The sequence below is a fragment of the Alosa alosa genome, chromosome 9 (assembly GCF_017589495.1).
Source record: "Alosa alosa isolate M-15738 ecotype Scorff River chromosome 9, AALO_Geno_1.1, whole genome shotgun sequence".
NCBI classification, from domain to species: domain Eukaryota; kingdom Metazoa; phylum Chordata; class Actinopteri; order Clupeiformes; family Clupeidae; genus Alosa; species Alosa alosa.
Window position 1 is genome coordinate 28,801,880 of NC_063197.1, and position 15,000 is coordinate 28,816,879.

General features: G+C 46.4%; 1 protein-coding gene across 1 annotated transcript in view; it reads right to left on the reverse strand.

Moving 5' to 3' along the window:
* sema6bb (sema domain, transmembrane domain (TM), and cytoplasmic domain, (semaphorin) 6Bb) overlaps positions 1 to 15,000 on the reverse strand; it is a 131,126-nt gene that overhangs the window by 43,568 nt on the left and 72,558 nt on the right. Inside the window, exon 6 of the mRNA XM_048252907.1 lies at positions 1,464 to 1,562. Coding sequence (XP_048108864.1) covers positions 1,464 to 1,562 — 99 coding nt within the window. The remainder of the gene's footprint in view (positions 1 to 1,463; positions 1,563 to 15,000) is intronic.

Genomic DNA, 15,000 nt, shown 5'->3' on the forward strand with positions numbered 1-15,000 from the left:
CAGAGAGGAACTGCTCATCCCACCAACCCTTGCAAATTAAACCTTTTCCAACCTAACCATGGTTTTTCTACACTTCCTCTTAAAGTCAACAAGGTGACTAACTTCCTACTGTTTACAAGTCGATTTTCAAGGTGAGAAAAACATTGAACAACATTTCCCCACACTACCTCAGCTACCATGTTTGTTTGAACACACAACAACCCAGGGTTGAGGAGGGATTACATCACAAACATTTCCATGCCAACGACGATCTCCACCAATGACAGACACTGCTTTACACTTTAGGATTTTGAGTAGTTCTTCTCTGTGAAATTGCAAATAAAACATGTTTTTCTTAATACAAGGCTGATATCATATGAACTTGTGGTGTCCACATTAGCATATACTGTACAATTGCTTCACAGTCCTGTAGCTCGTGGTAAGACTACCTGGGATGGTTATGATCAACAGCTTATAATCACATTCTCAAAGGAGAAAAAGACTGAGAAAATAAATGAGATTTTCACTTCCGGAACCGTATGTCACAGCTGAGATCAGTTGAGTATATATTTAATGAAGGAAAAAATATTTAAACAATTTCAGCAAAGGGATCTGAATATTTTCTGTTTTAATAGTCATTCACACGCATACATTCTCACACACCACACCCAAACACTGGTTTCTGTTTTCACATGGGCACCATAACTCTCCATGTCAAAATGAAAAAAAAAAAAACAAAAAAAAAAAAACAAGCACGCCCTATTAACTTTGGAAATCGTTTTTTATCTGATGAAATGGAAGAATGTGGCTTCTTAGAAAAACATTGGCTCTTCAGTTAGCCATTGTTGAGAAAGACAAACACGTCGCTGTAGCTAAGGTGGCAAGGGTAAACAGAGACGGTGCAGACACACACATACAGTACACACACACACACACACACACACACACACACTGTGATTGGTATGCCTTGAGCCTCTGCAGCTGCAGGTAAAACGGGCGGTCAGGGATCAATGATGCGGCGGGCAGGTGGGCCAAGAGATGTTCCGGACATGTTGTGAGCACACGGTGCTAATGAGCCTGTGTGGGGGTGAGAATATGTCTCTGTGAGAGTGAGTGTCTGTGTGTGTGGGTGTGAGAATATGTCTCTGTGAGTGTGAGTGTCTGAGTAAGTGTATAGATACTGAAGTGAGTGTGTGGGATTGGTATGTGTATGTGTACAGATGTATGCATGAAAAAAATATTGCTTGTGTGTATGTGTGTTTTTGCGTGTGCATGTGTGTTCGTTCGTGCATGTATGTGTGCAGGTATGTGTGTGTGTGGGTTTGTGCATGTATGTGTGCAGGTGTGTGTGTGTGTGTGTGTGTACAGTACGTGTGTGTGTGTGTATATGTGTTCGTGCATGTATGTGTGCAGGTGTGTGTGTGTGTGTGTGTGTTTGTGTGTGTGTGTGTGTACGTGCACAGCATATGAACTGAGGCACTCACGGTGTAGTTGGCACACAGCGGGTTGAAGGCGTTGGTCCCACACACAAACAGCCCGTCCTGACGGCTCAGCAGCACTCTGATGAAATTCCGGCACTCGTCCTGAGAAAACATCCAGGAAAAGAGAAGGAGAAACGGAGGAGAAGGAGAAAGAGAAGGGATACATGAACAGGGAAAAGAAAAGCCCAAAAAGCCCAGTTAATGGAGAGTGTGATTGACTGACATCATCCCCTGTTTGTCCCAGTGCTCTTAATCACTCTCATCTGTACAAACAATGCGCTCGGCTGCTGCCACACAGCTCAGCCAAAGGTGAGGCATTCCAGCTGGCCTCTGATTAAAGACAAATGTGCTTCCCAACACTGATCACCTGTGTGTGTGTGTGTGTGTGTGTGTGTGTGTGCGCTCCCAATTTCAATACGTGCTGCTGTCTGAACCTTCATATTTTGGTGTGTGTGTGTGTGTGTGTGTGTGTGTGTGTGTGCCCGTGCGTGCATGCATGCTGTCCACTCTGACCACCCACTGCTGTTGGAACACTATGTTGTGATGTGTGGGATGTGTGTGTGTGTACTGTATGTGTATGTGTGTGTGTGTGTAGTAAGTGTGTGTATTCCCTCACTCTGATCACCTGCCGCTGTTTGAACTCCTTTGTTGTGATGTGATATGTGTGTTGTGTGTTCTCATTTTTTGTTTCGTTCATCTGATCTGACCTGGCACAGACTCATGACAGAAAACACAGCCAGCATACTGATGAAAAGAAGATGCTGTTCAAGTGCTCTCCCATCTGGATACTATAAGCCCTACGTATTCTGCAGATATATATGCTCACAACTAATAGCATTTGAGGGAGTAACGATATCAAAGAATCCTATGTTCATGGACTAATGACATCCCTACATCACACACACACACACACACACACACACACACATGCGCACACACAGAGTAACTCTACACAGAAACAAATCTTCTCTCTCTCACACACACACGCACACACACACGCACACACACACACACACACACACACACACACACACACACACGCACGACACGTTGTCGACAGTGTGGCTCCCTTCTGCTGCCTGTACCCTTGGGCACCTCATCAACGCTGACCTGGGGGAGGGGACTCTGCCACCAGACTGATGTCATTGCTGTGTGTATGTGTGTGTGTGTGTGTGTGTGTGTGTGTGTGTGTGTGTGTGTGTGTGTGTGTGTGTGTGTGTGTGTGTGTGTTGGAGAGAGTGTTATTCCAGATGCTATTGACCCCTTGAAATCCCCCAATCCCACCCCCAGCACCACTTGCTCTCGACAGGCTTCTCATTTTACTAGGGGGTGGGAAAGTTGGAGGAGGGGGTATTGGAAAGGGGGCTCGGTGGTGTGTGTGTGTGTGTGTGTGTGTGTGTGTGTGTGTGTGTGTGTGTGTGTGTGTGTGTGTGGTGAGAGAGACGAGGTGAGAATTCCTGACACAGTGAAGAGTGATGGACAAAGAGTAAAGTGACACTCGCGAGGGCCCAGCCCACTGCATACTAAATCACGGGTGCCAGTGTGTGTGTGTGTGTGTGTGTGTGTGTGTGTGTGTGTGTGTGTGTGTGTGTGTGTGTGTGTGTGTGTGTGTGTGTGTGTGTCTGTCTTTGTGTGTCAGAAAAAGAAACTGTGTGTGTGTCTGTATGTGTGCTGTGTGTGTGTGTGTGTGTGTGTGTGTGTGTGTGTGTGTGTGCATGTACACGTGTGTGAGAGAGAGGAGATAGTGAGAGTGTGAGAGAGAGAGAGAGAGAGAGAGAGAGAAAGAAAGACACACCATACGCACCATGCATGTGCAGTATATGTGTGTGTTTAGCGAAAAGCCTGGTTCCCCACGCAGATGTGCTTTCATGTTGGCTTCTCTCTCCGCATGTTTGTTTTTTTCTCCTCTTCCTAGCAGGGGGTCAGTGCTGTTTGCCTGGACTGCCTGGCCGGTGCATAGCAACCGTCTCTGAGGCAGCGCGTGCATCAGGACAGGTTTACAGCACACCAGCTGCTGGCCGCTGTTGAAACGCTTGTAAAGGAGCGTAAAGCTGACCATCACACACACACCAGGACCTGCTGCTGGCAGTACATCCCTGCCTTTGGGATCAACAACCACGTCTGTCTGGGCGTGTGTGTGCGCATACTTGTGTGGGTATGTGTGTGTATGTGTGTGTGTGTGATCATGTAGCGGTATTTACGTATGTGTGTATGGGTGTGTGCATCTCTGTACATGTGTGTGTGTTTGTTTGTGTGTGTATATGTGTGTGTGTGTGTGTGTGTACAGTATGTGTGTGTGTCTGTGCGTGTGTGTGTGTGTGTGTGTGTGTGTGTGTGTGTGTGTATGTTTGTGTGTGTGTGCATGCGTGTGAGCAAATCTTCAATCATCCAGTGGGTTGGGCCAGATCCTCACCCAGTGCCAGCCTCTCAGCATGTACCCCCTCTTTCCTAATCACATCCGTGAGTTGTCTGCGCCCTTCTCTCTCTCGTCTGAAGCACAAACACGCTTAATGCCTCCGCTTCTTGCTGTCGAGCTGTTGTTTGGATTGGTGGTTTATCTTCCTAATCTCTGACTGCATCCGTCTCACTCTCTCTCAGTTTTCTCTCTCTCTATCTCTCTCCTTCATCTCCCTCTTTCATCTTTCTCTCTCCTCTCTCAGTCCTCCATCTCTCCCACTCCTCTCTCTCTCTCTCTCTCTCTCCTCTATCACCTCTCATTGCTTTATTTGCCTCTCTCACCTCTTTCCCTCTCCATCTTGCTCTTCTCCACTTCTCCCTCTCCTTCCTCCCTCTCATCTCTATCCTCCATCTTTTTCTGACTCCTTTTTCCACCACTCCTCTCCTCCTCCTCTCCTCCTCCTCCTCTCCTCCTACAACCCTCTTCAAGCACTTTGGCTGCTCTTCTCCTCCTCCTCTCCTCCTCCTCCTCTCCTCCTACAACCCTCTTCAAGCACTTTGGCTGCTCTTCTCCTCCTCCTCTCCTCCTACAACCCTCTTCAAGCACTTTGGCTGCTTTTCTCCTCCATTACGAGCACCTTGGCTAGCAGCTGACTCTGTTTTTTTTCTCCGTTTCCCTCCTCCCTCTGTCATTTCCTTTCTTTCCATGTTTTATTCTTTCACTTCTTCCTCATCTCTCTCCCTTCTTTTTTTCTCCCTTCTGTCATTATCTATGTATCTTTCCCAGTTCAATTAAATTCAGTTCAGTTCAGTTTCCCAGGTCAATTAAATTCAGTTCAATTCAGTTAGAATTTATTTATTCAGAAACTGTGTTGCCAAAACATGAAGAACAATAAAACAACATCTCTCTCCCTTCTCCACTTTCATCTCTTTCTTAATCTCTGTCTTTCTCTGCACCATGTCTCTATATCCCTTTCTTCTCCCAAACATCTCTTTATCTCTCTCTCTCTCTCTCTCTCTCTCTCTCTCTCTCTCTCTTTTATCCCCCTATTTCTCTTCACTTCCTCCTCTGCTCCTGCTCATGCTCCCACACACAGTTACTGTCACGGGGCTGAGTCATTTAACCCCTGAGCTGAGCTCTGATGGACTACTCAGAGCTTAACACACACAAGTAAAAAAACATGTGTGTGTGTGTGTGTGTGTGTGTGTGTGTGTGTGTGTGTGTGTGCAGTTTGTGAGTGTATACATTGACAAGTGTGCCTGTAATGTACAGTATGTGTTTGTGTAAGTGTGAACATTGCTGTGTGTTTGTGTGTGTGTGTGTGTGTGTGTGTGTGTGTGTGTGTGTGTGTGTGTGTGCATGTGTGTCTATGTGACTTTTGTGTGAGTCAGTGTGTATGACTGCTTATAACAGACGCCTGACGTGCAGTGGTGTGATGGCGACTGCAGCGTTATCTCGGCACGTGGTCCACAGCAAGCCACTAACATTTCCTCCCCAGGCAGATGTTCCCACGGCAGACCCGTCCTGCAGATGTTGACCCGACGGGTGTGTGTCGGCTTGCCCCGATGTTTCCACTCACTTTCTCCCCACTGGAGCATCTGCACTCCGCTGCGCCGCAACCGATAGCCTTGCCCCGGCACTGAGTCCACATCTGCAAGCGATTCTCCAGTCAGAGACTGCAGCAGAGGTCCGCTACAACCCCACACACGCTCACACCTGCTCCATAACTTACAGTAGAGAGGCCCTCGTCAGGAGACTTTGCATGGAAATCAATTCAATTCAATTCCACTTCATTTATTTATACAGCGTCGCTAACAATGAACAGTGTCTGCGGGCGCTTCACGGAGCTCCAGGTCTCAGTTTATGCGAAGAAGGGTCTGTGCTGCATGGGCCCGAGTCTCCCATCAATCACCTGCTAATGGGTGGCCTGTTTTAGAGCGAGTTCAAGCCTGGGCATGAATCATAGCAGTAGGCTTACGCAGGCAAGGCCCCCTACAGCTGTACCGCGTGATACGCTCGCTAAACTGCTCCTCACCCTGCCATCCCTGGTTTGCTAGATCGGCTTTTATGGTGATTGGTGGGGATGGGGGGGGGGGGTTGACTTCTCCATGAAAATAGTTACAGTCAGTGTTCTTGCAAGTAGAGAAGAATATAAGAGCAAAATCCCTCCTATCACATTTGAAAATGAAAGAATCATGAGCATTTTGATTTTAATATATTTAAAATATTTTTTCACCAGCACTTGAGTTGTCCTAGCAGACTAGTAGATTATGTCCACACGCTGTGCTCCAGTTAAAAGGTGGACTGTTTATGTTCAGCAGCTAAATGAATGACACCCCTTACCTTACCGGTGTGGTCCTCAAGCAATGTGCTGGTTTGCTCGATTTGTGTATGGATCAGACCAGTCACTATGTCTGTTAACCACTTAACTTAACCATAGCACCATAAGGAGCAATTAGCTGAATATGCTAATAAGGTGTATTTAAATTAAAGGCATACAATTGTGTACAATTCCTTTAAGAAACAATGGAGGAGTGGTCTGGACATTTAAGACACAAAGGCTTAGCAGTGTGTATGGATGAAGTAACAGGAGTACAGGGTTACGGCTTGTCCATGTCTTAAGGGTATCAGGATCCCAGTGTTTCCCACAGAATTGAATTCTATTTGTGGTGGTAGGTTTGCAGAATTAACTTGAATGCAACAGCTTTTAGCAAATTAGTGCAGTGTGGTTATGATGCTAACCAGATTTAAGCACAATTTAGTGCAACCTGGAAAATCATTGTGTGGTGGTCAATGTTGATATTGTGGTGGGCCGCCACAAATAAGTCAATGTATGGGAAACACTGGGATCCCCCTGACAGCATGTTGTGAATTGAGGTCTATTTAAAGATGACAGTGTGTCTTTGTGTGTGTGTGTGTGTGTGACTAAGTGGAGCCTCAGCTATACAGTAGGAGCTCACGGAGCACTAGTCCACGAGTCGCCGTCGCGTCAGCCGAGCAAGCACGTGTGTCAGCTCGGCTTCGGCACGGCACGGGTAATATTTAGTAAGCACGGACGGGCTCAGCTTCGGCACGGGTAATATTTAGTAAGCACGGACGGGCTCAGCTTCGGCACGGGTAATATTTAGTAAGCACGGACGGGCTTCGGCACGGCACGGGTCATATTTAGTAAGCACGGACGGGCTTCGGCACGGCATGAGTAATATTTAGTAAGCACGGACGGGCTCGGCTTCGGCACGGGTCATATTTAGTAAGCACGGACGGGCTCGGCTAAGCCTCGAAAGTTTCCGTTACACGCTCCACTACAGCCCAGCGAGAGCTGCAAAACGCAGGCGGAGGTGGGGGGTGGGGTGGAGTGGAGCGGAGTGACAAGCCTCTGCCAGGACCTTCCAGAGAGCCAGGATTGCCCTCCCACGTCCTGGCACACTCCTCCTCTCCTCTCTCTCTCTGTCTCTCTCCCTTTTTTTCACAATCTATCTGTGTGATTTGCCTTTGTTGACTCTGGCACACTCTTCTGTTTCCCTCCCCTCTCCTCTCTCTCTTTTTCTCTCTCCCTCTTTCTCCCACTCTCTCTGTCCCTGTATGTGCCTCCCTCTCTCACTCCCTCTCTAAATCCCTCTCTCTCTCTCTCTCTCTCTCTCTCTCTCTCTCTCTCTGTTGACTCTGATTGTCAGCAGTGCTCATGTCATCTCCAGTATTCTACACTCCAGGCCAGAGTGACAGAGAGGAGAGGGTCACCGAGGGACCCCATTAACGACCATACTTAATTAACACGTATCCTGCAGGGGTGTGTGTGTGTGTGGGTGTGTGTGTGTTTCTGTATATGTGTACTGTATGTATGTGTGTGTGTGTGTGTGTGTGTGTGTGTGTGTGTGTGTGTGTGTGTATGTGTGTGTGTGTGTGTGTGTGTGTGTGTGTGTGTGTGTGTGTGTGTGTGTATGTGTGTGTGTGTGTGTGTGTGTGTGTGTGTGTGCATTTCTGCTGTTGTGTTCTTCTTAGTCAGCATCAGTTAATCCCATTCTCCTCCACCTTTGTGCAGCATTTGCGTCTCTCCGAGGAAAAGCCCTGCTATAATGACGAGGGTGATGATGATGCTTAGTGAAATAACGCGCCACGGGCGACGTTTCCTCGGAACCGGTGACCGGACGGGTACACATGCAACCATGAAACAGCCTCCCGTGCAGATGAGAGGACACAAAACAGCAGGGGCTGGGGAGGGAGGTGCGAAGCACACTTCTGAGCATCCTTAAGCAGTAGTGCACTTATCCCCAAATCTCTACTGTATGCTAATAATGGGACACGTAAACACTGGTACTCATGCCACCGTAAAATGGCATCCCATAGAGATGTGAGGCTGCAGAGGGAGCCTGCTGGTGTGCGTCCTTAAGCAGTGTGCTTATCCCAAATCTGCACAGTACGAGCGCACCCCGCTGCGAGACTGCAGATAGCATTAAAAACCGCCACGCGCTCTGCAGGGGAGAGCACAGACGAAATCAAATAAATAAGGGGGACCTCCGTTTGGAGGAACCGTAGACTAGAGGGGGCTCCCTTTAGTCCCTCTAAGAACCACGGGGTCCCGGGATCCGGACGGGGAACAATACTGATCAAATAATCCGCCAGGCAACACGGCACATCACGGCACGTCTGAAATGCCTAGTTAAGAAATCCCGATGAGGATTGGGCTTTTTGTTTTTTGTTTTGCAACCCGTGCTGACGCCCTTGCTCTAGGCACAAAGCCAGCCAGTGGGAACCCTGTGTGTGTGTGTGTGTGTGTGTGTGTGTGTGTGTGTGTGTGTGTGTGTGTGTGTGTGTGTGTGTGTTTGTGTCTACAGCACAGCAAACTAAAGTCCCAAAACTTCAGGCACTATAGGCAGTCAACCTGCAACAACAACAACCACAAAACACTGCCCATTTAAGGCTTGCAGTGAGGACAGATGGAGAGAGAGAACGAGAGAGAACGAGAGAGAGAGAGAATGAGAGAGAACGAGTGAGAAGGAGGAGAGAAACAGAGAAAGAGAGAACGAGAGAGAATAAGAGAGAACGGGAGAGGAGGAGAGACACAGAGAGAGAAACAGAGAGAACGAGAGAATAGGAGAGAATGAGAGAGAAGGAGAGAAACAGAGAGAGAAAGAGAGGGATAGAGAACAGGGGGAAGAAAACGAGCAGCAGGGTAGAGCAAGAGAGAGGGCAAGAGAGGAAGGATATTGAATTTCCCACCCAATTACGAGAATATGCCCTTTCTGATCAACCAACCAGAAATATTTAATTACAAAACCAATTACCCCGGTGGCGAATGTATCACATCTGACGAAACCTCCCCAGGAGCGGGGGTGGGGGTTTCACGAGGAGGGTGAGAGAGTGAAAATGAGAGAGTGAGAGGAGGAGAAGGAGTAGGTGGTAGTAGTGCAACCTCAGAGAGAGCCAGCAGCTGACCAGCGTGTGTGGAGTGAGCAGTGTGTGGAGGATAGGGTTGGGCACCGAAACACGGTTCTACAACGTGGATTTCGGTGCCTCATTTCGGTGCTTAAAAAGCGTTTTTTTTATTTTTATTTTTTTATACGAGGCATCACTGCATGTCATGCGCCATCTCTAATGTCTTGCTCTGATAGCAACACATCCAGACACAGTTAGCTGCTAGCTAACGTAAACACTGGATGTATAAACCAGAGGGTGCACCACGTGGCGAAAGTGGACAGTGTTTGACAGCTTGCGTGAGCCCAAAAAGCATTTTTACTTAACGATATCGCGAGCTCCTGTCAAAATCTAGCAGTGGGCCTTCCTAACTACACACAAGCAAAAGGCTATGAAACAACAGTAGCCTATAATGCTACAATAATATCCTTGCTAATGCGATAACTGGCATTTATTTGAAATGTTATCAGCAAAGTTGTAAGGTGAAAACTTTATTTCACGGTGTGTTCTAAACAACATAATGGCATGATATTAATCTTTCATGTGCATGAGGCCCATATAGCATCAATATGAAGATCATGTTAAAAGTTCCGGCACCGTTTTAAAAGTATCGATTTAGCACCGGTATCGGATAAAACCCAAACGATACCCATCCCTAGTGGAGGAGTGTGAGGAGTGTGTGGAGGAGTGTATGGAGTCTGTGGAGTGTGTGGAGTGTGTGAAGGAGTGTGTGTAGTGTGAGGAGTGTGTGGAGTGTATGGAGGAGTGTGTGGAGTGTGTGGAGGAGTGTGTGGAGTGTGTGAAGGAGTGTGTGGAGTATGTGGAGGAGTGTGTGGAGTGTGAGGAGTATGTGGAGGAGTGTGTGGAGTGTGAGGAGTATGTGGAGGAGTGTGTGGAGGAGTGTGTGGAGTGTGAGGAGGAGTATGTGGAGGAGTGTGTGGAGTGTGAGGAGTATGTGGAGGAGTGTGTGGAGGAGTGTGTGGAGTGTGAGGAGGAGTGTGTGGAGGACTCCAACACTATCTATCTCTTGTTCTCTCTATCCAACACTCTATATATCTCTCACTCTCAAATTCAAATTCAAATTCAAATATGCTTTATTGGCACGACAAACCATATGATGCATTGCCAAAGCGTTTACAGGAATAATAATAATTAAAGAAAATACAAATGAGAAATGAGATAAACATGTAAAAACATTACAAACATTGTTACACTTCGTCACACACACACACACACACACACACACACACACACACACACACACACACACACACACACACACACACACAGCACGTCACAACCATACAAGACCATTGTCTGTACACGTGCATAGGAAAACAGGACAAAACAAAACAAAACAAACAGGAGACATGGTGTAACAGACTGGGGCTGGGGAGCAGTGTTGTGTTGAAGGGTGGAGGTAGTGGGGTGATTATCTTAAGTAATTCTCTCAGGTTATGGAGTGAGGACACATAACTGGCTGCCAGTATGCATGTACTGGTGTCCTCACCCAAAACTACAGCAAGTTTTTTCTCTTTGGGACCGATATTTGTCACAGTGTAGCAGAAAGTGCACCTCTGACTCTACCTCCCCTGTCATACAGTGACCACATGTCCTTTGCTCTTTGGGCAGCCATGACTTCCTGCCTTTCTCTATAGCTAGACTGTGGTCACTCAGACTGTACTTGGTGAGGATCCAAATTGACTGTGTCAAATATTTTGGACCAGATTTTAATTGGTATATCTATTTGATGAAAATTTCTTTTTATTGCATAAAATGCTCGTCGTGCTTTTTCTTTTAGTGCATTCACTGCAAGACCAAAGTTTCCAGAGGCGTTAATTTTTAAGCCAAGGTAAGCCATAAGAAGTAACATTCTCTAGGGCGGTGTTACCTAGAGTAAAGAGGTGTCTGGTTCCCTGAGGTCTGGGATGCTTCTGGAAGATCATAACTTTAGATTTATCCAAATTGACTGTCAGGGCCCAGTTCTGACAGTACTGCTCTAGCAGGTCCAGGTGCTGCTGTAGGCCCTGTTCAGTGGCCGACAGCAGCACCAGGTCATCCGCAAAGAGCAGGGATTTGACTTCCAGGTCCAACAAGGTGAGCCCAGGTGTTGCAGATTGTTCCAATAACACCGCTAACTCATTTATATAGATATTGAACAAGGTTGGACTCAAGCTGCAACCCTGTCTCACCCCACCCTTTGAGTGAAGTATTCAGTTCTTTTGTTGACAATTTTTTACGCCACACTTATTGCCCAAATAAATTGATTTGATGATGTTATACATTTTACCCCCTATACCACTTTGTATGATTTTGAAATACAATCCTTCATGCCAGATTGAATCGAAAGCTTTTTTAAAATCAATAAAACACGCAAATATTTTCCCCTTACTTTTTTGGTGAACGTTTTGGTTTATCAGGGAATGGAGGATGTAAATATGATCTGTAGTGCGGCAATTTGGTAAGAAGCCAATTTGATTTTTACTTACTGTAAGACATTGTGTTCAATAAGGAAGGCCTGTAAACGGGCGTTGAGGATACAGCAGAATACCTTCCCCAGGTTACTGCTCACACAGATGCCTCGGTAGTTATTAGGGTCAGATTTGTCTCCACTCTTATGTATTGGGGATATAAGCCCCCTGTTCCAGACATCAGGGAAGCAACCAGCTTGAAAAACAAGATTGAATAACTTGAGGAGAGCCATGTGTAGAATGGGTGGGCTGAAATTCAACATTTCTGTCCGGATACTATCAGGACCACAAGCTTTTTCAGGCTTGAGCTTTTAAGATTTTTTATGAGTTCATCACTTGAGATGCTGTGATCAAGTGGATTTTGGTGAACACAAATGGCCTCTTCAAGCTTTTGAAGGTTTAATTTGATATGTTTTGTTCTTTAGTGATGTCATCTGGCATAGGTTTGTACAGGTTTTGGATAAATGTTTTCCAGGTGTCTGGATTTTGAATTGCCAATTTTTTGGTGGGGAATTGTTTAAATTATTCCAACTCTCCCAGAAAGTGTTGGTTTGGAGAGAGCCCTCGATTTCTTGTAGAAGTTTTTGTTGTAGTATTGTTGTTTTTCTTTTTAATTGTTAATTTGTAATCTTTTAGGCCTTCAGAATAATTTTTGTATCAGACAGGTATTTTTTGGTCATGGTGTTTTTGTTTTGATAATTGCCTGAGATTTTTCCGTTCTCTATACATTCATGGTCAAACCATTTTTCTTTTGATGGTTTTCTTTTCTTACAGTTTTCAACAGGTTTGCCATTTTGGCGGCTCTGTTATATATTTTGCAGATTTCCTCCGCTGCCAGGTTGACATCATCACTATTGGGTCTGATTTGTTTTAAAAAGGAACATGTTAATATTGTTAGTAATTTCAACCTAATTGATTGCTTTATGAAATTCAGTCACACTGTCAGATTTCCATTTATATTTCTGATTTAATTGGATTCATTTGGAGGGGATTTGTATAGATGTTTTGTCGTTCATGCTTTTCAAGAATGTGGTTATCTGGCAGTGATCTGAAAAGGGAGACTGTGGTCTTACAGTGAATGCACTTATGGAGGATGGGTCCATGTCAGTAATGGCATAGTCGACTACACTAGTCCCAAGAGCTGAGCAATATGTGAACCTTCCTAAAGAGTCCCCGCTGATCCTACCATTAAGCATGTACAGGCCTAAGGAGCGACAGAGGTGCACTAACTCTTTACCATTTTTGTTTATGGTCTTGTCAGGATTATTCACTCTCTGTATCCAAAACTCTATCTATCTCTCTCTCTTTATCCAACTCTCTATCCATCTCTCACTCTCTCTAACCAGCTAGCCTGGTAAACCAGACCCTGGAATCTTTCAGATTAAGGGTCTGGCCACGAGTAATGAAAATGGCCCAATTCGAGGGGCGGCACCAAGCATGTATTTGAAACTCTCACTGCACGCCGGTTGGATAACCTTCGACCAATCACAACAATTCATCAGTGTGGGTCATCAGTGTAGCTCATGCCTTTTGTCCCACCTACACTGATTTGATTGGTCCCTCTCTCCGAGAGATAGAAGAAATTTGGATCATTGCTTGTGGCCAGAGTATCTTGCGGGCACAATTCAAATTGTGCTCTCGCGAGAACTCTGGATTTCCAGGGTACTATCCAGCACTCTCTATCTATCTCTCACTCTCTCTATCCAGCACTCTCTATCTATCTCTCACTCTCTCTATCCAGCACTCTATCTATCTCTCACTCTCTCTATCCAGCACTCTATCTATCTCTCACTTTCTCGATCTAGCTCTCAAATTCCAATTTCATAAACTTGCTTCACAGCGTTTGCCCAAGCTAATGTTTCCAAACAGAGTAAAATATAAGAATATAATGGGTGTTTTAGAGACGGGAACACAATAGCTATTGCTCTCCCACCCTCTCGATATGTCAGCCTCACCCCTGTCTCTTATCCTATGGATATCTTTCTCTTTCTCCACTGCTCTGTTTATCTACCTTTGTGTTTGCCCAGAACTCTTCACCTCTCTCATCTCTACCTCTCTCCCTTTTCACTTGCATCTCTCTCTCCACCCTTTTCCCTTCTCCCATCTCTCTCCTGCCACCTTGTTCTCTTTCACTTTACCTCTCTCCCCCTCCCTCCACTTTTATCTCTCCGTAACCCTCCCTCTCCCTCTCTCTCTTTCTTTCCCCCAGGACCAGGTGTAGGTAGACACTGAAAGCTTTGGGTCATCCTCTAATTCATCTCTCTCTCTCTGTTCTCTTTCTTTTTGTTTCTGTCCATCTCTTTGCTCTCCACGGTGCTTTTGTCTCGGGGTGTCTCACACACAGATGCGGTGTCAGGTTTTACTTTCAATGTGAAATAAGTCATTTTTGCCCCCTCTCTGCTCCTCCACCTCTCGCCCCCACACCTCCTCCCTCACCCTCACATCCAACCCCTCTCTCCTTTCCATCTCTCTCTCTCTCTCTCTCTCTCTCTCTATCTCCCCCTCTCTCTCTCTCTGCCTTTCTCTCCCTCTCACTCCCGTTCTCCCCCCCTCTCTCTCTCTTTCTCTCTCTCTTTCTCTCTCTCTCCCACTCTCACTCCATCCCTTTCTTCTCTCACTCCATCCCTTTAGGGTCTCACTCCATCCCTTTCTTGACCCTCCCATTTCTCCCTTTTCCCCTTCTTCATCTCTCTCCCTCTGCCTGTAGGGGATGAAACTCTCCTCTCAGGCTTTCTCCCTCTTCAGCCCCTTACACACACACACACACACACACACACACACACACACACACACTGGCAGTTCAGTTCAGAGCTGCTGTTTGAAGAGAGAGAGAGAAGGAGAGAGGGAGAGAGAGTAGAAGAAGAAGAAAAAGAGAGGACAGGGGAGAGGAGAGTGGGTGGGGGGTTGAGAAACGAGTGAAGTGTCCATGTGTGGGTGGGTGTATGTGTGGGTGGTGTATGTGTGGGTGGTGTATGTGTGGGTGTGTGGGTGGGTGTATGTGTGGGTGGTGTATGTGTGGGTGGTGTATGTGTGGGTGGGTGTATGTGGGTGGTGTATGTGTGGGTGGTGTATGTGTGGGTGGGTGGGTGTATGTGTGGGTGGTGTATGTGTGGGTGGGTGTATGTGTGGGTGGTGTATGTGTGGGTGGTGTATGTGTGGGTGGGTGTATGTGGGTGGTGTATGTGTGGTGGGTGTGTGGGTGGGTGTATGTATGTATGTGTGGGTGGGTGTATGTGTGGGTGGTGTATGTGTGGGTGGG